The sequence below is a fragment of the Lynx rufus genome, unplaced genomic scaffold, assembly GCF_022079265.1.
Source record: "Lynx rufus isolate CCGP_SWC_20201006 ecotype Redwood Valley unplaced genomic scaffold, mLynRuf1.p SCAF_15, whole genome shotgun sequence".
Classification (NCBI taxonomy): domain Eukaryota; kingdom Metazoa; phylum Chordata; class Mammalia; order Carnivora; family Felidae; genus Lynx; species Lynx rufus.
Window position 1 is genome coordinate 23,103,848 of NW_025814829.1, and position 26,350 is coordinate 23,130,197.

A 26,350-nucleotide genomic window follows, 5' to 3' on the forward strand; every position below is an offset into this window, starting at 1 on the left:
AATAAAGGTAACTCCTCCCTAAAAGCAAAGAGCAGGGATGCTATTGCCCACTATAACAGCTCCAGGTTTCCTGAACTCAGGGTCCCTCTTCTTTAATGCAACTCCTTCTACATGCAGGCATCCATCTGGATCCACCCATGGGACTTGGGGGCAGAGGGAAACAGTACAAATGCTGATCCTCTGGATATTGCTATTACTGTAATAATCTATCCTTTGTGAGCCCCACAAATATAATGAGTGGAAAGCAAAACTGCATGAGAATGCATGTGGTTTAATAATAGCTGCAAATACAGTAAAAATACGAAGACATCTGACTTCCACTAGGGGAGGGAGGGAAGTATAAAAAATAATACAAGCACCCTTTCAAAGAGAAGACTAGGTAAACTACAATCCACAATGTTTCTAATCCAGTCAGAGAACTGGGTTAGAAACAGGACAGCCTACTGGCCAAGAATCTAAGGGGAGACAGACACCAGAAGGATAAGCAGAGTAGGGTCTCCTATCTGGGGTAAATGCAACCAGACACCAGTAATTAATTCAGTTAAGTAGTTAATGAATTGGTGAAGGCCAGAAGTGGGCTAGTGAGCTACTAGAGGACCAAAGAAATCGGAGTTTGTGCCCTCTTATAGGTTTTTCTCTATAGGCTCATAGAAGAGGTCAGAAAGAGCCCCAAGAGGGGCACCTGAGTGGCTCATTCAGTTAAGTGCCCCACTCCTTGATTTCCGCTTGGGTCATTATCTCATGGTTTGTGAGTTTGAGCCCCACATTGGGCTCTGCACTGACAGCTTGGGGTCTGCTTGAGATTCTCTCTCCCCCCCTCTCTCTGTTCCTCCCCCACGTGTGCTCTTTCACTGTCTCTCAAGATAAATAAATAAATTAAAAAAAAAAAAAAAGAAAAGAAAAAAGAGCCCCAAGAAAGTGTTTGTTATGGTGCAGACCTGGGAGAGGGTACCACAGCCAGAGCTGGAAAGGCATGAATCCACTGGGATGCTTTTCCCCCGAAGAGCATAAACTTTTAATCTGTAGGGGAAGGGCAATAAAACTGGTCATCCTTAGGGTGCTGGTAAAAACTCACAGCAGTTGGGGGAAGGGAACAGGAAAAAAAAATCTATCACAGGGGGGTGGACAGAAATTTTTGCTGGGTCCAGAATGACAAGGGAGGAGGAACAAGAAAATAAGCCTACCCTCCTTAGGTAGGGACATGATACCTACCTAGACCTGGGGCCTAACCAGAACAAGGAACACTCCACCACCCCCTTGCCAAGCTAACAAACTTCCAGAAGCAAGTAAAAGTGGAATATTGGTGGGAGAGGAACAGGAGAACAAAAGCATGCAAAGAGATGTCCTCTTGTGTGCAGTGCAAAGAGAAGTCCTAAAACTGAGGGCAGACACTGCTCTGGCAACTAACTACGCTAAAACCCAGATATCACTATAGGAATTAAAAAAAAATTTTTTTAATGTTTATTTTTGAAAGAGAGAGAGAGAGAAGCAGAGAAGGACACAGAATCCAAAGCAGGTTCCAGGCTCTGAGCTGTCAGCACAGAGCACAACGTGGGGCTCGAACTCACGAAACATGAGATCAGGACCTGAACTGAAGTTGGATGCTTAGCCGACCGAACCACCCAGGCGTCCCTATAGGAATTTGGTGCCTGTGGTGCTCTGAAGGTGACCTTAGCAACAAACCTCAAACCGAGACCAAACCCCAACTAGACTAACTCATCACTTACCCTCATTAAAGGCCTAGGAAAGGTATTTCCATTTCCAGATATAAGTTTTATATACCTCAGTGTCTGCTGAATCCTACACTAGGTCTGGTTTAAAAAAAAAAAATTGAAGTACATGAAAACATCAGAACTAGATATAAATGTGACCCAGATGTTGGGACAGAGAACTTAAAATAATTAATATGTTAGGGGCGCCTGGGTGGCTCAGTCGGTTAAGCGGCCGACTTTGGCTCAGGCCATGATTTCGCGGTCCGTGAGTTCGAGCCCCACGTCGGGCTCTGTGCTGACAGCTCAGAGCCTGAAGCCTGTTTCAGATTCTGTGTCTCCCTCTCTCTGACCCTCCCCCGTTCATGCTCTGTCTCTCTCTGTCTCAAAAATAAATAAACGTTAAAAAAAATTAAAAAAAATATGTTAAAGAATCTGATGGAAAAGATGAATAATATGCAAGATGGGTACTATCTACAAAGAGATGGAAACTATTAAAAAAAAATCAAGTGAGGGGCACCTGGGTGGCTCAGTTGGTTAGGTGTGCGACTTCGGCTCAGGTTGTGATCTCGCAGTTTGTGAGTTTAAGCCCCTCGTAGGGCTCTGTGCTGACAGCTTAGAGCCTGGAGCCTGCTTCAGATTCTGTGTCTCCTTCTCTCTCTGACCCTCCCCCGCTCTCACTCTGTCTCTCTCTCTCTAAAATATATAAACATTAAAAAAAAATTTTTTTTTTAAATCAAGTGAAAATGTTAGAAATGCAAAACACAATACCAGAGATGAGAAATGCCTTTACCAAGCTCATCAATAGACTCAACACAGCCAAAGAAGAAATTTGGGTAAGTCAGTAGAAATTACCCAACTTAAATACAAAGGAAAAACATTATGACATCCAAGAGCTGCTGGACAATATCAGTCTAACCCATCCATAATTGGAATCCCAGAAAGGGAGTGGAATATGAAGAAAAAAACCCCAAGAATTTTCCAAAAGTAACAACAGACATGAAACCACAAAGAAGCTGAGAAACCACCAAGAAGGATACATGCCAGACAAATAAAGAACACTTTAGCATATCATATTTTTAAAAACACAAAGAAAAAATCTTGAAGACAGCCAGAGAATAAAAGACATACAGGGGTGGGGTGCCTGGGTGGCTCAGTCGGTTGAGCATCTGACTTCGGCTCAGGTCATGATCTCACGACTTGTGCGTTGGAGCCCTGCATCCGGCTCTGTGCTGACAGCTCAGAGCCTGGAGCCTGCTTCAGATTCTGTGTTTCCCTCTCTCTCTGCCCCTCTCCCCTGCTTGTGCACTCGCGCTCTCTCTCTCCCTCTCTCTCTCCCTAAAAAAAAAAAAATTAAAAAAAAAACCATTAAAAAAATAAATAAATGTTAAAAAAATGAAGAGGAAATAAAGACTTTCTTAGACAAAAACCAGAGAATTAAGTACTAGCAGACCTAATCTACAAAAAAAGCTAAAGTTCTTTTTTAATGTTTTTACATATTTTGAGAGAGAGAGGGAGGACACGTGCCTGTGACTAGGGGAGGGACACAGAGAGGAAAAGTCCCAAGCAGGCTCTGCGCTGTCAGCCCAGAGCTCCACTGGAGGCTGGTTTGTGAGATGTCACAAAACGTGAGATCATGACCTGAGCGGAAACTGAGTCAGACGCTTAACCAACTGAGCCACCAGGCACCCCTAAGGGAAGTTCTTCAGACAGAAGGAATATGGAATCAGACGGAAACTTGGGTTCACACAAAGAGTGCTAGAAATAGAATAAATGTACATAAGATAAAGTTAGTCTTTTTCTTATGTCTAATTGGTCTAAAAAAGAGGTTGGCAATTTTTTTTTCTCTACAAGGCAAATATTTTAGGCTTTGTGGGCCTTATGGTCTTCGTTGCAACGATGTAATTTTGCCTTATAGTATGAAAGCAGCCATTGGCAAAACATAAAGAAATGATGGTAGCTACATGCCAATAAAACTTTATTTATGGGCATGGAAATTTTAGTTTCATTTAATTCTCATGTATCAGCAAATTTTTTTCTTTTGATATTTTCCTACCATTAAGAAATTTTAAAACCATTCCTAATTTGCAGGCCATACAAAAGAGGTGGCAGGGTACATTTGGCCTATGGGCCTTGCTTTGCTGACCTCTGCTCCGACCAACAGCCTACTGTACACAGCAAAAGCAGCAGCAATGTGTTGTTTGTCTACAGGATGTAGAAAAGTAAACTGTAGTAATTTATAATCTAAAACGTCCTGGATCTATTAAAGAAATTGAATCTGTAGTTTAAAAACCTTCCAACAAAGAAAACTCCAGGCCCAGATGGTTTCTATCAAATGTCGGAATTTTATCAAACATTTAAGGAAGAAATAATACTAATCCTACACAATCGCTTTCAAAAAACAAAAAAGGTAAAAACAATTCTGAACTCATTTTCAAATCAGCATTACTCTAATGCCAAAACCAGACAAAAGCATCAAAAGAAAATAGCAGACCAACATTCTTCATGAACATAGATGCAAAAATCATCACCAAAACATTAACAAATCAAATCCAGAAATATACAAAAAGCATAATACATCACAGCTTAGTGGGGTATATCTTGGTAGTGTAAGCCTGGTTCACATTTGAAAATTAATCAATGTAAGTCACTATAATGACAGACTAAAGAAAAGCCATGTGATGATCTCAGTAAATGCAGAAAAAGCATTTGACAAAACCCACTCATGACCAAAACAAGCAAGCAAACAAAAGCTCTCAGCAAACTAGGAATAGAAGGGAACTTCCTTAACCTTACAGGGAGAATCTACAAAAATACTTTCTGGTGAAGACTGAAAACTTCCCTTTCAGGATAGGGAACAAGGAAAGGATGCCCTCTCTTACTCCTATTGGATTTCCAGTGCAGTAAGGCAAGAAAAAGAGAAAAAAGCCACACAGGTTGGAAATACAGAACTGTTTCTACTCCAGACAACATAATTGTTTACAGAGAAAATCCCAAAGTATCTCCAAAACCTCCTAGAACTAGTAACAGTTCATCACGCTTATAGGATACAAGATCAATACATGAAAACCAATGTATTTCTATCTCCTAGTAATGAACAATGAAGTTTGAAATTTTAAAATACCATTTTTTTCATTCCCAAAATGAATTAGGAAAATGAATTAGGTTTAAATCTAACAAAATATATGCAAGATCTATACGCTAAAAACTATAGAATACTGATGAAACTCAATCCCTTCCAGCAGGCTTTTTGGTAGATATCAACAAGTTCATTGTAAAATTTACAGGGATATGCAAAACAACTAGAAGAGCCAAAGCAATTTTGAGAAAGATGAAGAAAGTTGGACTTACACTACCCAATTTCAAAACCTAACATAAAGCTGTAGTGTGAAACCAGTGAAAGGTAGACACATAGAGCAATGGAACAGAATAGAGAGCCCAGAAACAGATCCATACAACTAATTTTGGCAAATGTGCAAAAAATACAAATACAGGGTGACTGGGTGGCTTAGTCATTAAACATTTGACTTCAGCTCAGGTCATGATCTCACAGTTTGTGAGTTCAGGTCCCACATCGGATGAGCTTGAGCCCTGTTTTGGGTGAGCATGAGCCCCACTTCAGGTGAACATGAGCCCTGGGTGAGTCCCACACTTCTCTCTCTTCCCCTCACTCACTTATGCCCTCTCTCTCTCTCAAAAAAAAAAATATATATATATATCAAAAATATATAAATATAATATATATAGGGTGAATACTATGAATGTAAATTAAAAATATAATATATATTAAAATATATATATAATATATATTAAAAAAAAAATATATATATATATATATCTATCAGGGTACCTGGGTGGCTCAGTTGGTTAAGCAGTTAAGTGTCTGACTTTGGATCAGGTCACGATCTCACGGATCATGGGTTCGAGCCCCGTGTCAGGCTTTGTGCTGACAGCTCAGAGCCTGGAGCCTGCTTCAGATTCTGTGACTCCCTTTCTCTCTGCCCCTCCCCTGCTCACACTCTGTCTCTCCTTGTCTCAAAAATAAATAAACATTTAAAAAAAGTTTTAATACAATGTCTGACAAAGGACTTGTATCCATAATATATAAAGAATTCTCAAAAACAAGAAAAATAATAGGTGAAGATTTGAGTCACTTTCCAAAAAGATATAGATTGCAAATAAGCATATGAAAAGATGCCCAACATCATTAGTCATGAGAAAACTGTAAATTAAAACCACAAGATACCACTATGTACTTTGAATTGTTAAATTTAAAAAATAAGAACAGGGGCACCTGGGTGGCTCAGTCGGTTGAGCGTCCGACTTCGGCTCAGGTCATGATCTCACAGTTTGTGGGTTCGAGCCCCACGTCGGGCTCTGTGCCTGGAGCCTGCTTCAGATTCTGTGTCTCCTTCTCTCTCTGCCCCTCCCCCGCTCATGCTTTGTCTCACTCTGTTTCTCAAAAATAAATAAAGGTAAAAAAAAAAAACAAACAAAAATTGGCATCACCAAGTGCTGGAGACGATGCAGAACATTTAGATCTCTCATATGTTACTGGTGGAAGTGCAAAATGGTAGCCAGTTTGGAAAACATTTTGGCAATTTCTTCCAATATTAAATATATACCTACCTTATGACCCAGTAATCCTACATATTTCCCAAGAGAAATGGAAATGAAAACATAGTCACACAAAAATCAGTAAGTGAATATTCCCCCCATAATGGGAAAAAAAAAAATCCTTCAGCTAGTGAATGAACGAACAATGGTACATCGGTACAATGGAATACTACTCAGTGATAAAAAGGAACAGACTATTGATTCACACGTTATGGATGAATCGATCTTAAATTTTTTTTTTAATGTTTATTCATTTTTGAGAGACAGAGACAGAGCATGGGCGGGGAAGGGGCAGAGAGAGAGGGAGACACAGAGTACAAAGCAGGCTCCAGGCTCCGAGCCGTCAGCACAGAGGCTCAAACCCACGAACTGCGAGATCATGACCCGAGCCGAAGTCGGACGCTCAACTGACCGAGCCACCCAGGCGCCCCAGGATGAATCGATCTTAAATGCACCTTGGTAAATGAAAGAAACCAGACTCAAGACTACATATTGTATGGTTCCATTTCTCTGAAACTCTTGAAGATAAATCAGAGACAGAAAACATATCAGCAGTTACCACAAGTTGGAGGGAATGGTCGACAGCAGCATGAGAAAATTTGGGGGCTGATGTAACTGTTGTATGTCAAACTGTGGCAGTAGATACCTGTCTACCTTTGTCAAAATCCAAAGAACTGCTCATGACAAAGGGTGAATACCATGAATGTAAATTAAAAGAATCCACCAGGATATGAAAGATGGAATGCATAATGCAGCTAACGAGTGTCACTGTATTACCAATGAATCACATAACCACAGTGAAGAGGGTGGGTAAGAAAGAAGTGTACATAAACAGCTCTGGAAAATGTCTTGAGTAAATATTGGACACTGAAAAGAATGGTGTACGAACATCGTACTCTAGTTGTCCAATTTGTTTCTCGCAGAGGGATGGTTTAGCAATGCTGAAATTACCTTACGTGTAACTAGCATTTAATAAGAAATTATTGTAGATAACAAGAGTCAGGTTTCTTGCTGTTAGAAGTACAGCTCAGGTCATGATCTCACATTCGTGAGCTGGAGCCTCATATAGCATGAGCTCAGGCCCCACACTGCGGCGGGGGGGCAGTGCGGAGCCTGCTTGGGATTCTCGGTCTCCCTCTCTGCCCCTCCCCTGCATGCACTCCCTCTCTCTCTCTCTCTCTCAAAATAAACTTTATTTTTTTTTTTCAATGTTTATTTATTTTTGGGACAGAGAGAGACAGAGCATGAACGGGGGAGGGGCAGAGAGAGAGGGAGACACAGAATCAGAAACATGCTCCAGGCTCTGAGCCATCAGCCCAGAGCCCAACGCGGGGCTCGAACTCACGGACCGCGAGATCGTGACCTGGCTGAAGTCGGACGCTTAACCGACTGCGCCACCCAGGCGCCCCTCAAAATAAACTTTAAAAAAAAAAAGTTTCAGACGACTTTTAAATTAGGTATAGATGTATCTACTTATAACTTATTCGTTCACTCTATTTATCGAATACCTATTATAAAATATATTCTTGACCTCAAGAAATTCAGTATCAGCATCTACAGGGACTCAATCTGGCTTCTCCTGTGCTGTGTTGTAGACCAGTCTTTCTTATAATTACTCTATTCTGCCATTGTAGCAAGAAAGCAGCCACAGACAGTACACGTATGAAAGGAGGTGGCTGCGTTCCAGTGAGTTATTTACAAACACAGGCTGTGTGTGTTGCTTGCTGATCTATGATTAGAAGAGAATTTGGACAGTTTTAACTAAAACTAACATACCACAGGGTGGAGCTATTACCATGCTTTTATACTTTGCAGACATTTCATATATGAAAACAGATGTACTTTCAATAGTAGATAGGGCTGTACCCCCACGTCATCCAATAGTTTCTGGCTCAGAAAGTATTACATGCCAATTTCACACCAAGTGTCAGATACTAAGTGAAAAAGGGAGAAGCAGACGGGATCTTTCGGATGGGCATTTTAACCTTGAAACTGAGGAACTCACTTCATTATTCTAGGAAAAGACTAGGGAAAACGCCCTCTGTTTCTTCAATTATTGATTCTGATAATTAAAACGATTTGGTTATTTTAACTTTTATTCTGGGCTCTACTTTAGTATACCAAAATTAGTTTTAGAATATTTATTACAAACTTCAAGTCCGTATTTTAAGAAGATATTTATTAAAATCTAAGCCACTTAATTTTTTATTTGCTAAACTTGAAAAAACTTAATAGAACCCAGGTGGTAGGTATATGAGTGTTCCCGGTAAAGCTCCCCTGACAATCTCTTCCTGCTATACTGGGTGTGACAACAGATAAGGAAAGGAGACCTGGCTCAGTCCAAGCACTTTCCAAGTAGTCTGCAGAGAACGCACCTGAGCTGAGTCTTTAAAAACTACCAGGAATGAGCCAGCAAAATAAGAGGCAGGCAGGCAGAGGAAATAGCACAGAAGCTCTTGGGTTGTGATAAAACAACCTGTGCCAGGAACACCACAGATGCTCTGTAGGGTTTCAAGCAGAAAAAAAAAAAGGAATAAAGTTTGTTTTCCCCCTTTTATACTTTCTTCCTCTAGGCCTCATCTCTACAGAAGTTTGAGCCACTGCCCTAAAGCTAAGCTCAACCATTAAGGGTAGAAAGCCTTTGCACAAGAGCAAAGCCTCTCCTAACTGCAAGATACAAAGAGTAAGAAGGGTATCAACCAACTAGGAGAGAGGCAGGAAGCCTGGGAAACATACTGGCAAGGTTTTATTCTATCTAGGATCCTGCATATGGTGGAATCAAATTTAAAGTTCTTCAAAAAGAATTGGATTTCCATCTTTTTCAAATTTTTTCTCTTTTACCCCACTCCTAATTCCAGAAAATTCATTTGTAACCAAGGATTGCTTCAGATATGCTGAGTCGGAAGACACCCGTGTTAACCAATAAAATGGCAAAAACATACTAACATCCCATATACACAATCTTCAAAGAAAAAGAATTCTCAAGAAAGGAACTTACTTTCCAAACTGACAGACCATTTAAGGAATTTAGGAGACCTTGAGAATTGTACACAATTCAACATGTTCTCAGCTTTGAATTGCTCTTCTGATAGATATCTCCTTGTACTTGTGACTTTAAGCTTAAGAGCTACAGACTTAAAAACAAATCTCCAAAAAGATACACAAAAGGCCAACAAGCACGTTACCACTTGTCATTAAGAGTATGTAAATCAAAACAGGATATAATTTTTTAAAAAGGAAAATAAGTGACACCTGCGTGGATCAGTTGGTTAAGCAGCCGACTCTCGATTTTGGTTTAGGTCATGATTTCACCATTTCTGGGGTTCAAGCCCTGAATCAGGCTCTGCGCTGACAGTGCGAAGCCTGTTAGGGATTCTCTCTCTCTCTCCCTCTCTCTGCCCCTCCCCTGCTCAAGTGCACATGCTGTCTCTCAAAAAGTAAATGGACAAACTTTTTAAAAATTAAAAAATAAAGAAAAATGTTGGCAAGGATGTGGAGAAATTGGAACCCTTGTGCATTGTTGGTGGGAACACAAAATGGTGTAGCTGCTGTGAAAAAGTTTGGTGGTTCCTCACAAAATTAAACCTAGAACTACCACATGCCCCAGTAATCCGCTCCTAAGTATATATCCTAAAGAACTTTAAGCAGGGACTAACCCATGTTCATAGCAGCATTATTCACAGTAGTCAAAAGGTAGAAGCCACTCAAGTGTCCATCAATGGCGGAATAAATAAAATGTGGCATATACCTACAATGGAATATTAATCAGCCATCAAAAGAAATGAAATTTTGGTACATGCTACAACACAGACCCTTAAACACTATGCTAAATGAAATAAGATAAAGGATAAATGTTGTAGGATTCCACTTATAAGAGCTACCTGGTAGGCAAATTCAGAGACAGGAAGTAGAATTGTGGTTATCAGGGCCTAGGGGTGGGTTTGGGGAGGGGAAATGGGAAGTTATTGTTCAATGGATACAAAGTTTGTGTTGGTAATCATGAAAAAGCTTTGAATATACATAATTGTGATGATTACACCAATACTGCACTGTATTTAAATGCCCGTGAGCCCGTGAACTCTACACTTACAAATGGTTAAACTGATACACAATATTTTATGTATATCTTACCAAACATAAAAAAGATCAAACTACAATTAGCAATTAAATGCTTACTATGCGTATGGCACTGGGCTAAAAGATAAATGTGTGTTCATGTGTTCACTCCATCCACACGGATTTGTTCCCCATTTCACACAGATGAACAGCCTCATGCCTTCTGTAAGGCCACATGTCATTTCCAATACAAGCAGTAAAATGGCCTATTCTGAAATGCTAACCCATTTTCCAGACCCAATCAGACCCCAAAATATACCCTTTATGAAGACTGGCTTCAGGGGACTTGAGACACATTAAAATCAGCATATATTTTATTTTCAAGCACATAATAAACACTTTTCCAGTGCTACTATAGCCCCCATGGATTCTTTTCATATTGAATTGGAAGGAAGTTGTTTCTGGTGAGGTTGCTGATGATCAAAAATCAAGACACAGGAGCCTCAAAGGTAAAAAGAGTTTTACATCCGACATCCTCAAAACCAAGAAATAACATTTTCACTTTCAAAGTAGAGGATATTTTACCTCAGCCTTCAAAGCAGAAAGTATTTACTGTGAGATGATCCATGTTAACTCTGTGTAATTCTTCTCATACATCATTTGCTTCAAGTGACATGAGAGCCTCACTATAAAACATGCAATTTTCAATGTACTTTTCAATATTTGAAGTATTCGAGGATGGAAAGTAGAACTCTACGTCTTAAAAGAGCGAGCAAGTTCCAGCAGTTTTTTTATTGTTTGACAAAACACACAAAACCAGGCAGAGAGGTCCCCAAGGAAATGATGGTCATGCTTCATTGTTGTTTGCCCTTTGGTCCTTCATCTTCTAAGCATTTGTTATATTTTCTTTTAAAGATATTAGACATTTATTTTTATCACAAATGCAATCCAAGTGTGAATAAATAAATGTATTATCTTTTCACATCTGCCCCCACCCCTCCCCCATGTTCCTTTAAATAGAAAAAAGAGCTAAGTGTCTCTTCAAAGCCTATTTGGCCATAGCTGTCCCACCTATGGTTTTAAAAGCAGACCGTAACTTATCTTCTGAAATTCCTTCTTGAACTACAGCTCATTCTGGTAAAGAAATCCTGGGAAAGAAGTCCTATTGATATTGTCGATAGTCTCCAAAAGGTGAGGATGATAACTGGGCTGAAGGCAACTGAGAGGGGTCTTCAGCAAACTGAGGACCTGCGATTAAGAAAGAAAAGAATCTTAAAAACCACCTGAATATTACACAATTAAAAAGAGCAAGTGTTTGTAGAGAGTAAATCACTCAACTCAATAAAAATAAGGTGCTACCTTAGAGCGGTCATCTGAATTTCTGCTGCCTAATTCTCATGAGAGTGCCTCCAAATTTGGTATAACATGACAGACTGGCTTCCCTTATGTTCCAGAATGAACAGCTCCCAACTGCTATGCCAGGAAAGTCAGATGGATTAATTATAGCAAGAAGTGAATTCAAGTTTTTTTTTTAGTGTTTATTTATTTTTGAGAGAGACAGAGCGTGAGTGGGGGAGGGGCAGAGAGAGAGGGAGACACAGAATCCGAAGCAGGCTCCAGGCTCTGAACTGCCAGCACAGAGCCCGATGTGGGGCTCAAATCCATGGACTGCGAGATCATGACCTGAGCCTAAGTTGGACGCTCAACCAACTGAGCTACCCAGGCGCCCCAAAAGGTAAATTCAAGTTTTTACAGCAATTGCTGTAACAAGCTGCTATAAAGATTGGAAGAATTTCACACCTCTTGACATACTTTTCAGTAGCTATTTAAAATTATTTTCACTAATTTAAGTATCTTCGTCATGTTTTAAGAGAACTCAGTGATCCAATTTATATACCCAATGAAATAGAGAATGAGTTCTGGAATGGGAAGACATTCCCTAGCTTGTTGTAGATCAAAGTTTTGTAATATTTTATTTCTGAGAGAGAGAGAAAGAAAGAGAGAGAGCAAGGGAGAGGCAGAGACAGAGGGAGATACAGAATCCGAAGCAGGCTCCAGGCTCTGTCAGCACAGAGCCCAACGCAGAGCTTGAATCTGCAAACCGAGATATCATGACCTGAGCCGAAGTCATACAATTAGTCGACTGAGCCACCCAAGTGCTCCAGGTCTTGTAATATTTTAGTTTTCAAAGGATGGGAGGGGACCTATGAACTAAGAAAAAAATGTGGTTCTTAAAAAAAAAAAAAAAAAGAAAAGACTTTTATGGGAATAATTACAATTATTTTTTTCAGGGAAACTGAGACCAAAAAGTAACTACAAAGAAGAGAGAAAGAGGGCAGTGGTAAAATTCCCTGAAGCTTTTCAATGCTTCAATCCAATGATATGTATTTATTTTTCACTGTAAAGGCATTCTCTGTTCATTTCAGAGAACTAGAGAAGATATTGGGTGAAACAGGTAAACCAAAGGTAACCATTATTAGAGTTTTATCTAATTTTGGTCACTGTTTTAAAAACTTGTTCATGTAAGTTAATTGGAAAAATATGCTTAACTCTTCCTTCAGAGATTCCTCTCCCCAGCACAGCTTTTCAGAAACACATCTCCTGTCTCAAGTAAAATGCACTTCTTTTTTTTTTTTTATTTTTTTTTTTTTCAACGTTTATTTATTTTTGGGACAGAGAGAGACAGAGCATGAACGGGGGAGGGGCAGAGAGAGAGGGAGACACAGAATCGGAAACAGGCTCCAGGCTCCGAGCCATCAGCCCAGAGCCCGACGCGGGGCTCGAACTCACGGACCGCGAGATCGTGACCTGGCCGAAGTCGGACGCTTAACCGACTGCGCCACCCAGGCGCCCCAAAATGCACTTCTTTTGAAGATCTCTTCTGAGGAAAAAAGCCTGAAGCAAAGTAACCAAGATTAATTCCTATAAGACAATGTAACATGGGACACATGGCTGGCTCAGTCGGTAGAGTATGTGACTCGTGATCTCAGGGTCATGAATTCAAGCCCCGTGTTGGGTGAAGAACCTACTTTAAAAAAAAAAAAAAAAAGGCAGTGTAACTAATGTTTTTGTTATATCAGTCTCTGAATTTCTGAAAAAATGAAAATTTTCTGATGTTTTATGTGAAGCCTTTCACACTAACGTAGGTAAAAACAAACTACGAAGCAAAATTAGAAAGTGCTTATCCTAACAGAGTACTAACTCAGAAGTAATGATGAAAAACCAGAAACAGAAGGTGACAGGATCCAGGAGGTCCCCAGATCATCCTTGGCATCTACGGAGCAGTGTGCTTGACACTTGTGCCAAAAAGACACTGAATCTCTTGCTAGGCGCCTGAGGGAAATCAAATCAAACTGGGAGCTATGATCTATTCCTAACTCTATGCTGAATCTTTTCCAAGCTCCAAAAATAATTTTCAACATGTGTTGCTCTTCTGCATATTTCCTTCCCCAAATGCCAGGTCAAATTTTTCCGACTAAAATCCTCACAATTATCTCTCTGCTTCCTTCCAATGTCAAGGAATATTGCCCCTTTACAGACAAAGGGAATGCTGGCCCTTTACAGACAAATGAAGTTTTCTGCAGTTGTAAGAAAGTGCACAATTTAACAGCTAAGCAGATATTCCGTGACCGTGTAACAATCACTTAACCCATAATTTAACTTTTCCCCATACACCATGTAAGAACAATTAGCAACAAATTATTTTACCAACTTTTCAAAAAAAATTTCCCTGCCAACCCTCAAGTGGCCCTCCCAAACACAGCCACTTTCTACCACTATATTTCATTCTCTTCACAGCAAGCAACACAATCAAATCTCATTTATCTGTTAATGTGTTAGTGTGTCTTCTCCCTCCAGAATGTAAGTCCTTGTTCATCACTATATCCCAGCATCTAGAACAGGGCATGGCACATACACATACAGTAAGAGGTTGTCGACTATCATTATTGTTAATACATCTGCAAGGACATTTCTTCAAGCATAAAACGACTTGGCAATTTCTTAGAATAAGCACAGGAACACTGACAAAAACTGAGAACTGTAAGAAAAATCAACAGCAAACCATCTCAGTAAAGCATTTTGGTGACTGTGGTTAAACACAATAACTATATCCACATCTACCTTTTCAAATGGAACCAGGGCCTAGTATCGTAATCTTCGTGAACCATGGCAAATGTAGAAATCACAAACTAACACATTTTAGCAGACAAGATAGGTTCTCTCTCAACATCAGGAGACCATTCCAGTGTTTGAGCTATGGTAGTAAGCAGAAAGAAGACTCACCATTGGGAAATTGTGCAGAGGCAAATCTTGTCAATAAGATACCAGCTCCTTCAATTAAAGCTAGGAGAATGCCACCCATCGCGGCTGACCCAACCATGGCCACTGGTCCATCTGAATATTAATAACAAAGAGATTGCTTTAATAGAAATTAATAACAAAGACATTGTTATTAATAGAGATTAATAACAAAGAGATTGCTTTAATAGAAATCTACTTTAATATAAGATATAGTAAAGGAAAGAGCTGTCCAAATGGCTACATGCTACCCTCCCTCCCCACCTTTTTTCTCGCTAAGACCAAATGTCAACAAACTAAGGCCCACAGGTCAAATCCAGCTCACTGCCTGTTTATATAAAGTTGTATTGGTACAGTCATGCTCATTCATTTACATATAGTCTATGGTCGCTTTCATGTTACAATCACAGAGCTGAGTATCTGTTGACAAAGACCTAAAATATTTACCATCCGGCCCTTTACAGAAAAAGTCTGCTGATCCCTGGCCCAAACTACTAACCCCCCATAAATTCTGAGTTGCTTTCTGTTCCAAAGATCCAAAGACGGTTCTAAACTCATTATTCCTAACAATGCTATGTGGCAGGTATGATTATTAACTCTAGAGTCCCGATGAGGAAACTATGGCACAAAAAGTTTGGCAAACTGCCTAGTCACACAGTAGTAAATGGCAGAATTGGAACTTGAAATGCTCTTAACCACTGTATAGGTCAGAACTCCACACTCTCTCATTCTCAAATATTCCAAATAAATAGATATTCCTATTCCCAACCCCCCTCCCCATGTCACCATATACATTCATGCTATTCTAAACCACTCGATGCTTGGTTTTATGTATTACCAATGTCATTAAATTAAGATAGATAAGGTTTTCCAAAAAGTCTTGCTTCTACTAGTGTGTCTATAATGATTGGTTACTTTTTCCCCCCCCTTTTTAATAATGATTGCTTACTTCTTGCTGCCAGTATGGCTCCTGTTAAGGCACCACTTGTGATGGAGTTCCAGGGATCTTCTTTTCCTCTGACTTGAACCATACTGCAGTCAATCATGGAAAATAAACCACCCCAAACTGCAAAACTACCTATTTTATTAAAAAAAAACAAAAATTTCATTTTTCATCTTATATTTAAAATATTACAGCCAAAAATAACTTTAACAATACTATATTCTTAAAACTCTCACACTCTAAACTAATACATGCAAACACAAGTTTGGATAAGCACTGAACAAAACGCAGAATACTTATCTTTTTAATAAAGCTTGGGTTGTATTTTATCTGCTGGAAAATTAGCAATGGCCCAAAGCCTAAAAGAAATAAGCAGGCCTAGAAGAGTCAGGCTAAACACATTCAAATCTCTCTGTATCTCTGTTCAAAAGGCAATAAACACAACAAAGCCACACTGTTTCTTCCTTTTTTTATTTTTATACTTCTACATTACCTCTATTTTTTTCTTTCATTAAGTGTCACTGAGCATATATACACTCTATGAAATCGCCAATGGGGATACTAAAGAAATCCAGCTGTCCTGGAATGTATTATAGGTGTAAGCCAATACATGCTAAAGTGGCTCATGACTGATACAAATAGTTAGAACTGTGGAACATCAAGGGGAGAGAAATTATCTTTCCCCTCTCCTTCTATTCCTCAACCATGAAACTAAAACCAACACTAAATTAAGTTACTTTGCACTTAAACTCTCCTAAACTCAATAACCATTTTGTCAAATAGAAAACACCCACACATACACATACACAAGCACACACAAAATGTAGAAAGACAACACTAAAATTTTAACTGTTGGCATCTCTGGGTGACATAGCACATGACTTAGTTTCTTTGTGCTTGCTTTACTATCCAAATCTTCTAAAATGAGCACACATGACTTATACGTATTAAGAGTTGTTATATTTATCATGATTAAAGAAGAAAAACTGCCCCAAAGAGCTCTAGTCACTTTATTCTTTATCCTCTGAAATCTCAAAGTAGTAGGGGTGTGTTAGTAAGGGCAATACACTGGGTTCCATCAAATGTCAGACCCAAATCATCACCAAAATCCTTTCCCAGTTTTCACATTATCTATTCACTAAATCTAGTAGATACAACCAGTTGAAGCATAGCGTAAGCTCTCATTCTGGGTCCAATACTAGATATCATATACTATATAAAAATAAACTAGTTCTGTTTTCTAACTCAGTAATTCTATGCCCTGGGAGAGATCTGATGCCTAGGTATATTAGAACTGCTTCACTAAATTCCTCAAACAAGGCTCTCCCACTCCCTCAAAAGAGTGTGAAACTTGCCCATCCTCCAAGAATAACTGCCAGAGTAAGCTATGGTTACTGATGAGAATGGAGACATTGAGTCCAAGCAGGGCAAGGAGAATGTCCGCACAGATGGGTGGCCAAGGGTGAGGAGGCTGTCTGAACAGAGGGGTGGCCCAGTGTGAAGAGCCAGAGCCAAAGCAGTGTAAGGAAGGGTCCTCAAGGAAGGACAGCCAGGCATGGAGTTGAGTGTATCCTTGTGGAAGGGTGGCCTGATGTGGGGTGCCACAGCCCAAGCAGGACAAGGAGGGAGGTATTCATATAAAAAGAGAGAAGGTAAGAATAAATCCGGTGCAGCTGGATTGGAATTGAAGTATAAGTGTCATCTCATGACTTTCAACATGTATGTACAGATATAAATTTGGGTTTGTATATTTATATCATGGTTAGTGTGTATTCACATATACACACATACATCCCCAAGCTCTATTATAAAGAGGGCCTGGGAACAGCAACACCCCAATAGCGATGATACACTTTGTGTCCAGATTTTGGCTTCTAAATACCATTCTCAATTAAACAGAGCCAGAGCTATGTGGAGAAATGGCTGACTTCATGGATAGAGCAGGGTAAGTATACGATGAGCCTGGAGTATCTTATTCCAAAATGCAAAAGATGCTTTAAGAATAATAGGGATGGGTTAAAAGTCCCCCATGAAATTTCCCCTATGAAAATATAAGACTCTTCAGGATACAATTGTGATTTTCCATGTTGCCTGTCCCTTGGATTTTGACTGGAAAAGCTCAGCAAATGCTCACTGAATTAAATTGAAAATGTTATCCCAGTATTAAAAAAAAAATTTTTTTAATGTTTATTCATTTTTGAGAAAGAGACAGAGTGTGAGTGGGGGAGGGGCAGAGAGAGAGAGAGAGAGAGAGAGAGAGAGAGAGAGAGAGAGAGAATCTGAAGCAGGCTCCAGGCTTTGAGCTATCAGCACAGAGTCCAATGTGGGGCTTGAACTCACAAACCCTGAGATCATGACCTGAGCCCGAGTCAGTGGCTTAACTGACTGAGCAACCTAGGCACCCCTCATCCCAGTATTGTTAATTTAAAAAAAAAAAAATTTTTTTTTAATGTTTACTTATTTTGAGAGACAGACACAGAGTGTGAGAGGGAGTGGGGCAGAGAGAGAGGGATACACAGAATTGGAAGCAGGCTCCAGGCTCCGAGCTATCAGCATAGAGCCCGACGCGGGGCTCGAACTCACAAACTGCGAGATCATGACCTGAGCTGAAGTCGGCCACTTAATGGACTGAGCCACCCAGGCACCCCTTAATTTTTTTTTTAACCATTTATTCATTTTTGAGAGACAGAGCACGAGCAGGGGAGGGGCAGAGAGAGAGGAAGACACAGAATCCGAAGCAGACTCTAGGTTCTGAGCTGTCAACACAGAGCCTGACATGGGGCCGGAACCTACAAACTGTGAGATCATCATGATCTGAGCCAAAGTCAGATGCTTAACCAACTGAGCCACCCAGGCACCCCTCATGCCAGTATTTTTAAAAAAGCAAGGCACCATAAAGATTTTTCAATAGCTTTCTTAAAAAACCAATCCCAAGGATTGAAATAAACAATCCCAATTCACTCATACCAACTTACTCTTCCTCTATTTCACCCTGATTGTTTAATTTTAGAACACTTTTAAAGTCACAGAAAAGTTGTGAAGATATAGAGTTCCCATATATCCCACATCCAGTTTCCCCAATTTTTATTATTATTATTTATTTATTTATTTAACGTTTATTCATTTTTGAGACAGAAAGACACAAAGCATGAACGGGGGAGGGTCAGAGAGAGGGAGACACAGAATCTGAAACAGGCTCCAGGCTCTGAGCTGTTAGCACAGAGCCCGACGTGGGGCTCGAACTCACAGACCGAGAGATCATGACCTGAGCCAAAGTCGGCCACTTAACCGACTGGGCCACCCAGGTGCCCCTATTTTTTTTTTTTTTAAGAGAGAGAGAGCGCTAGTGAGGGAGAGGGGCAGAGGGGGAGAGGGGGGGGAGAGGGGGAGAGAGAGGACTATTTCTTCTGATGCACAAAATTACTAAGGAATGACAAAGAGAGAGAGAGAGAGAGAGAGAGAGAGAGAGAATTTTAAGCAGTCTTGAGCCTGACACAGAGCTTGATCCCCCGACCCTGGGATCATGACCTGAGCCAAAATCAAGAGTTGGACACTCAACCGACTGAGCCACCCAGGCCCCCCAGTTTCCCTAACTTCTAACATCTTACATTTCCATGGTGCATTTGCACAATTAATGACCCAATATCAATATATTATTAAAGTCCACACTTAATTCAGATTTCTTTAGTTTCTATGTTTTTTTTCTGTTCCAGGATACCAAATTACATTTAATGGTCATGTCTCTTTAAGCTCCTCTTGGCTGTAACATTACCTGATTGTTTTTTCATTCACTGAAAAAGCATAATATGACAGAAGCAGCTCTTAAAACATATATAAAAACCTATATGACTTCTGCATATACTGGGAATTCAGGATCTGGTGTGTGCTTTAATACAACTTATCATTCTTGAACAACATGGTAACCATTAAAGGAAAGGAAAATGAGTAACTATTTACCTTCCAGAGGATATAATTATTTCATAGGAAAGAAAAAGATATACCATCACTTCAGCTCTCAGAGCTTTGATTCCCTCATCTGGAAAATGGGGATAATAATACTGACCTCATGTTATTGTGACGATTAAAATAATGCTGGGGAACCCTTAGCAGAGTGCTTGGCACACAGCAAGCACTCCATAAGTGGCAGCTCTTAGCTAGTCTTCCAAAGAAAAATTTGCTAAAAACAAAGACAGGACTATTTCTTCTGATGCACAAAATTACTAAGGAATGACTAAAAGTATTTAATTTTTTTCATGTGTTCTATATGGTCTCTCCAAACCAACTGTATCTTCGTATATGAATATAGTCTCTAAGTTTTTTTTATCTCTCTTCTCCCAACTTCTGAATAACCAAGTTTAAAAAGCGTAATGAATTCTTCTCAAATTTTGCAATGACCTCTGTGCAACATCCAAAGCCGAACCTTGGACAGAAGCCTGATCGGCATCATCAGTTTGTCTCTCACGAAACCTCAATCCTTCAGATCACTTTCTCTTCAGTTTTATATTACCCCAGAAGCTATCACTCTTGATGCTCACAAACCGAAGCTTTAAACACACTGTCTTCCTTTAGGTAAGAAGAAAAAAACAAAACCGAAATACCACTGAGCATTTGAAGGACAGAGACAAAATTTTCAAATGAATGGATACAGCAATTCCAGTTAACTTTCTGAATAAATCATAAATCAAGAAGAACTTATAGTAATTTCTAACAAGCTGTTACACTGAACGAAACTCACTAACTGGTATAAGCTAAAAACGAAGAAAAAACCCAGAGCTGCGTCTTTAAATGAACAAGGAAAGCTAGTACGAAGTACAAATGGAAAAATTCTGCTTACCTCCCAACTGTGGAGCCCTGGTTTTAATAGCTGTCAAACTCCCTCGTAGTCTGTGGTTTACTCCCTATAAAGAAGCAACCAAAAATACATTAGAAATACATTTCCAACCCACTGATAGGGCCACCAGCGATATTAGCGAACCCCGATTTCAAATGATAAAATAAGACCATTCACCCACTTACCACTGGAGAATTGCGAAAACCTTTGATTGCTTGAAAGATACCACCACCTATGGTACCCATCGTAAAGGCCCCACCACAATCATCCACAATTCGCCAAGGGCTAAGAATGGGAAAAAAAACAAAAATAAAAAGATGACTGTATTTCTCATTCATAAACCATAAAACTTTCTTTGCTAACATACCAAGGGATACAACAGATTCCAATACAGGGCTTACTTCAACCAATAAAATAAACATGTAGACAAAGATAAAGGATTCTGAACATACTGGTATCTATTCAGCTCCAAGCCATAAGGAATGGAACTGGCTTTTTTTTTTTTTTTTTAATTTCTTTTTTTAACGTTTATTTATTTTTGAGACAGAGAGAGACAGAGCATGAACAGGGGAGGGGCAGAGAGAGAGGGAGACACAGAATCCGAAACGGGCTCCAGGCTCTGAGCCGTCAGCACAGAGCCCGACGCGGGGCTCGAACTCACGGACCGCGAGATCGTGACCTGAGCCGAAGTCGGACGCTTAACCGACCGAGCCACCCAGGCGCCCCGGAATGGAACTGGCTTTAACTCCCTAGTGTTAACAGCACTTAATTTTCACTTAATAATTACTGCATCTAAGTTGGGCACTGTGCAAAAGTGAATGAGCAAATATTTAGGAAATTACATTATAATCAATGTTGATCCAATCTCCCAGGGACCAAAGTAAGCCCTCCAGCTGCAGTAAAATTTAAAGTTGAGACCCCCCCAAAATGAAGATTCAATAGGGGCAGAGGGAGACAAATTTAAACATTTTTTAAAGTATGAAATTCTTTCCGGGTTTACTGAGTCCCAGTTAGCACCTGGAACTTTACTTTGTATCAGGTCCATTTACACACTGGAATACTCTAATCTCCAATAATTAGAGGTTAAATTTGTAAACTTAGCTTCCAAATGTAGCAACCTAACTTATACAACACAATGAAATCTGAATAATGTCATCAGTAGAACAAGAACTACTATTCTAGGAATTTGGCTTATAAAAAAGTCTGTGAATGAGTAAATTCATTATATATTTTTTAAGTTTATTTATTTATTCTGTGAGAGAGACAAAATCCCAAGCAGGCTCCACAGTGTCAGTGTGGAGCCCGACACGGGGCTCAAACCAACAAATCACAAGATCATGACCTGAGCTGAAATCAAGAGTTGGACACTTATCGGACTGAGCCACCCAGGTGCCCCTCACGCGGCACATTTTCCAATTGTCACAAGCAGGATGCTTGGGGGCCTTGCTACCCAAGGTTTGTTTTTGTGATCCTAAAAGCAAATTCAGCAACACCTGGAGTTTGTTAGACCTGCAGGCTCTCAACACCGTACCCGGTATCTACTGATTCAGTCTATGGTTCAACACAATGCCAAGGTGATCTGATTTCACTTTAACAGTTTAAGCAGTGCTTTGAAACTAAAAAGGACTGAGAAAATTTCTTTAGAATGGTAGAAACACTAAGAGTAAGTACAGAGAAAAGATAAAGGAGAATGAATCAGTGGCTCCCTCTGAGTGGTGGGCCAGTAACTTTAAAAGATTTAGTCCAGGGGCGCCTGGATGGCCCAGTTGGTTGAGCATCTGACTTTGGCTCAGGTCATGATCTCACGGTTCATGGGTTCTGTGCTGACACATGGGAGCCTGCTTCAGATTCTGTGTCTCCCTCTATCTCTGGCCCTCCCCGCTCATGTTCGTTCTCTCTCTCAAAAATAAATTAAAAAAAAAAAAAGATCTAGTCCAAATGATTTTATTAGTTGAGGATTAAAATAATCAGTAAAGAACAGCAGGATTCAGATCAGAGAGCAGAGTATTCCAAGAGAGGATGTCCAAAACAAAGGCAAGATGGAAACGGTTTCTGGCTAAATCTGGCTAAATCTGGCTAAATTCTGGCTAAATCAAAATGTTCCTGCAGAGAAGTCACAGACTATACAAAAGGAAGATTGAAGCTAGACTCTAAAAGAATACAAATACTAGGGGCGCCTGGGTAGCTCAGTTGATTAAGCATCGGACTTTGGATTTTGGCTCAGGTCATGATCTCATGGTTCTTGAGTTTGAGCCCCGACTAGCTCCACACTCACAGCACAGAACCAGTTTAGGATTCTCTATGTCCCTGCTCCCAACCCACCCTGTTGCGCTCGCTCGCTCTCTCTCTCTCTCTCTCTCTCGAAAATAAATAAACTTTTTAAAAAATAATAAAAGAATGTAAATACAAATACAGGGAACAAGTAACAACACAATTAAGTTTTCATTTGTTAAGTATTAACTATGTTGTAGGTGCCTTCAATGCAAATAAGACCTATGATTTTCAAAAAAGGTTATTTTCCTGTAGAATCTCTAATCTTAACTTTGCAGAAAAAGTATTCCTGTCTCCTCTTCATTTTACAGGTGAACAGAGTCTCAGACAGAGATTAAGTAAATTTCCAAATGTCATATACGTAACTAGTACAATTTAAATACAAAAATCTAGAACTTCAAAACTCTAAATCGTTTCCATTATATCATACAGACTATGGGTTTTTGAAAAGACACTATGATAAAAGAAGTACTTAGGATGATTAAGTCCATATGATGTATTAAAGTGGGCTGGAGGTAAGGAGAGCAATTAGGAAGGTATTGTAAAAGGCATAAGGATGCCGGTAAGATCGTGACAACAGGAATGGAAAAGCAGATCATGAAAGAATTCAGACTGCTTATGGTATGCCTGTTTGGAGGCTGGGTGGTGTGGAGGGAGGAAAAAGATGCTTATAGTTTGAGGGTGAATGACTTGAGAAAATGCTCTTATCAAACAGGGCAGTACAGAAGATCAGAGTAACTTTTCTTTAATGTTTGTTTATTTTTGAGAGAGAGACAGAGCACGGACACGGGAGGGGCAGAGAGAGAAGACGACACAGAATCTGAAACAGGCTCCAGGCTCTGAGCTGTCATCAGAGTCGGCCGCAGGGCTTAAACTCATGAACTACAAGATCATGATCTGAGTCAAAGTAGGATGCTTAACTGAGCTATCTAGGTGCCCCAGATCAAAGTAGTTTTCACTACAAAACTAACCAGACAACTGACTCTATTGCTTCAGGACATATGTACTAAGAGAAAACAAAGGGACCACCTAATTGATTAGATAAAAATTCATTGTAACATCTTTAACTCAACAAAGTTAAAAAATATATCCAACAGCTGCTGATAACAGCAGTCTACAATGTGCTGAATTCAGCACATGTAAGCATGACTTAGGAAGAAGGATAATTACGTTTGGTAATTTTAAATTTTTTTGAGTTTACTTATTTTGAGAGGGCGAGAGCGTGCAGGAGGGGCAGAAAGAGAGAGTAGGAGAGAGGGGGAGAGAGGGAGAGAGAGGGAGGGAGGGAGGGAGGGAGGGAGGGAGGGAGAGAGAGAGAGAGAGAGAGAGAGAGAGGGAAGGAGAATCCCACACAGGCTCCACAATGTCAGCCTGAGCGGGACACCGGGCTCAATCTCAACAACTGAAAGACCATGACCTGAGCCTAAGTCAAGAGTCAGATGCTTAACCAACTGAGGCACCCAGGCGCCCCTTGGTAATTTTAAAGAGCCAGGAGGTACTGAAACATATGCCCTGTATCCTAGTTAAGGGATTAAAAAAAAAAAAAAAAGAAAAGGCACAAAGCAGGTAACATGGCTACTGCTGGCAAGATAATAATATAAAGTCCTGGGCACCTTCACAAATTGAGGACACCTTGCCTTTTGCTCTCACACAATTAAACAGTTGATTAACCCAAATAACCAAGATTTGATTTCTCACTTAAGAACCACCCCCCCCAAGCCTTAAAGTTAGGCAACCTGAGACTTCTTACAGCAATTCTGCCGTTTTATGTGCTTGACTTACTCATGCTTTTACTCTTTTGAACCTATAAAGTGGTGAGCACAGAGACCTCATTCAAATACTGAATGAATACGTGAGTTTCTGTTCATGGCTTCTCAAAGAACACATGCTACTATCTCTATTTTCCAGATAATTCTTGTCCCCCTTGTCTACCAAGGGAGAATTCCAAGCACGAATACGAGGCCCCTGACTAGAGGAGTTTATCCAGACCCTTTGGGTAAAATCTGTTCCACACATTTGAAATGCTTAGCCCTGCGGACACATCCCCCGATACAAATAATGCCTCCAGAATGGCACTCCCTCAGAGCCCTACTGTCCCTCTTCAACACAGGAACTGATCAAAGCGTGGCACGGGGACGCGTCCAAGGTCACCTCAGCGTACAGGGGGGATTATTACTAACCCCGCACAAGGCGACCGCGTCCTGGGCTGGGAGCAAGTTCCGAGGCTCCCACTAGCCCAAGTCTGGACCTCCTCATCCAACACAAGGTCACCAGAGTGCCAGGTTGGAGGCGGCGAGGCTGTCACATGCCGCCCAGGGAGCACAGGACTGAGAAGCCGACTGGCTGCTCAAGACGGTGCTGCCTACGGTGAACAAACCCACGCCGACAAGCCTGCGACTGAGGCCGGCCTGCACCTCAGGGGACTGGGCAGGGGAGAACGAGGACCGTGAGCAGAGGGGCAGGACTAAAAGCAAGGACAGTGGTAAAGCTCACCAAGGCTCTCTCGCGTACTCCTCCATCTTGACTCCACCGGCGCGAGTGATGCCGGGCAAGCTGGGCGGAGCCTGACCCTAGCGGCGGAAGTGATCGCGAGAGCAGGGCGTTAAAGTCTATGTGGATTGGTTCACCGTTTCCTCCCGCAACCAATGGGAGCCTGGACTTCAGGGGCAGCGTGTGGGCGGGGCAGCGGCGCGACGCGGCAGAGCTGGCCCTGCCCGGGTCCCCGAAAGCTGGTAGTCTTGGTTACGTAGACTGGCAGCAACCCAGTGGCGAGGAGTTCGAATTACCTGGTCACTGAAGGTTCCGAGGACTGAGCTGACCTGGCATTATTCCTTTAGGGTTCACCAAACTTCCTAAAAATATGTTTCTTTTTTCCTTTTTTTTTTTTTTTTGTACTTTGGTTGCCAACTTGGGAATCAGTGCTGGCTAATTCGCCATGGTGTGTGAAGCTTTTACAAACTACACGTAGCAGGAGCAGGATTCGGGCAGACAGTGTCACAGTCCCTTATAGTCACAGTGCTTGGAATGTGATGTTCGATAAATGTTTTTGAAATGAACTTACCTGGACCATCGTGAACTCTCCGACCGATTTGGGGCCCTCGATTTGAAGGGATAACGACAACAGAGCCTCTTCCGGGCCACCTTCCAAAAGATCACCAGAAGATGAGGGGTGTTTAGCCCAGAAAAGAGGAGCCCAAAAGCATGGGGACCCATCGACCTCTTTTAGCTTACAGTTAACAAAACCTCAGTCATGGGATGTCTGTTAAAGGAGCTCTTCTCCATTCCCGACTTTTTTTGGAATGTGTGACTGTAATTAAGAACCTTTAAATCTAATTAATTGTGCAGACTGAAGAGAGAATGTAGGAGATGGACAACAAGAGGAAGGCAGAGAGCAAGAATTTAACATTTAGTCAGTTCCTCAGACCTGATGGGTATGAATATTTCAGTAACTAAAGATGTGCATTCTCATGGGGCAAAGATTTTTTTTTTCCCCTGATCTCACCAAGACCCAAGTGAAATATTCCTTAGTTCTAGTTACCTCCCTTTGTTCTTATTGCATATTCCTTATGCAGTCTTCTGAGTGTTGTTTGGTTTCTGAATAGATTTTCCTTTAAGAGAGAATCC

At 40.6% G+C, this 26,350-nt stretch overlaps 1 protein-coding gene across 1 annotated transcript; it reads right to left on the reverse strand.

Moving 5' to 3' along the window:
- Positions 1-10,738: 10,738 nt before the first annotated feature.
- Positions 10,739-25,273, reverse strand: TIMM17A (translocase of inner mitochondrial membrane 17A). The gene is made up of 6 exons (XM_047076689.1): positions 25,220-25,273; positions 20,641-20,740; positions 20,459-20,522; positions 15,631-15,759; positions 14,667-14,777; positions 10,739-11,630 (listed from the first exon to the last, which is right to left on the reverse strand). The coding sequence occupies exons 1-6, from the start codon at positions 25,243-25,245 to the stop codon at positions 11,545-11,547; spliced, it is 516 nt and encodes a 171-aa protein (XP_046932645.1). The 5' UTR covers positions 25,246-25,273; the 3' UTR covers positions 10,739-11,544.
- Positions 25,274-26,350: the final 1,077 nt, after the last annotated feature.

Coding starts and splice junctions, on each gene's coding strand:
- TIMM17A (XM_047076689.1), bottom strand. CDS start 25,245: ATGGAGGAGTACGCGAGAGAGCCTTG. Junction 20,741..25,219: donor GAGTACGCGAGAGAGCCTTG/GTGAGCTTTACC, acceptor TCCCATTCTTAG/CCCTTGGCGAATTGTGGATG. Junction 11,631..14,666: donor CTCTGCACAATTTCCCAATG/GTGAGTCTTCTT, acceptor TCTTAATCGCAG/GTCCTCAGTTTGCTGAAGAC.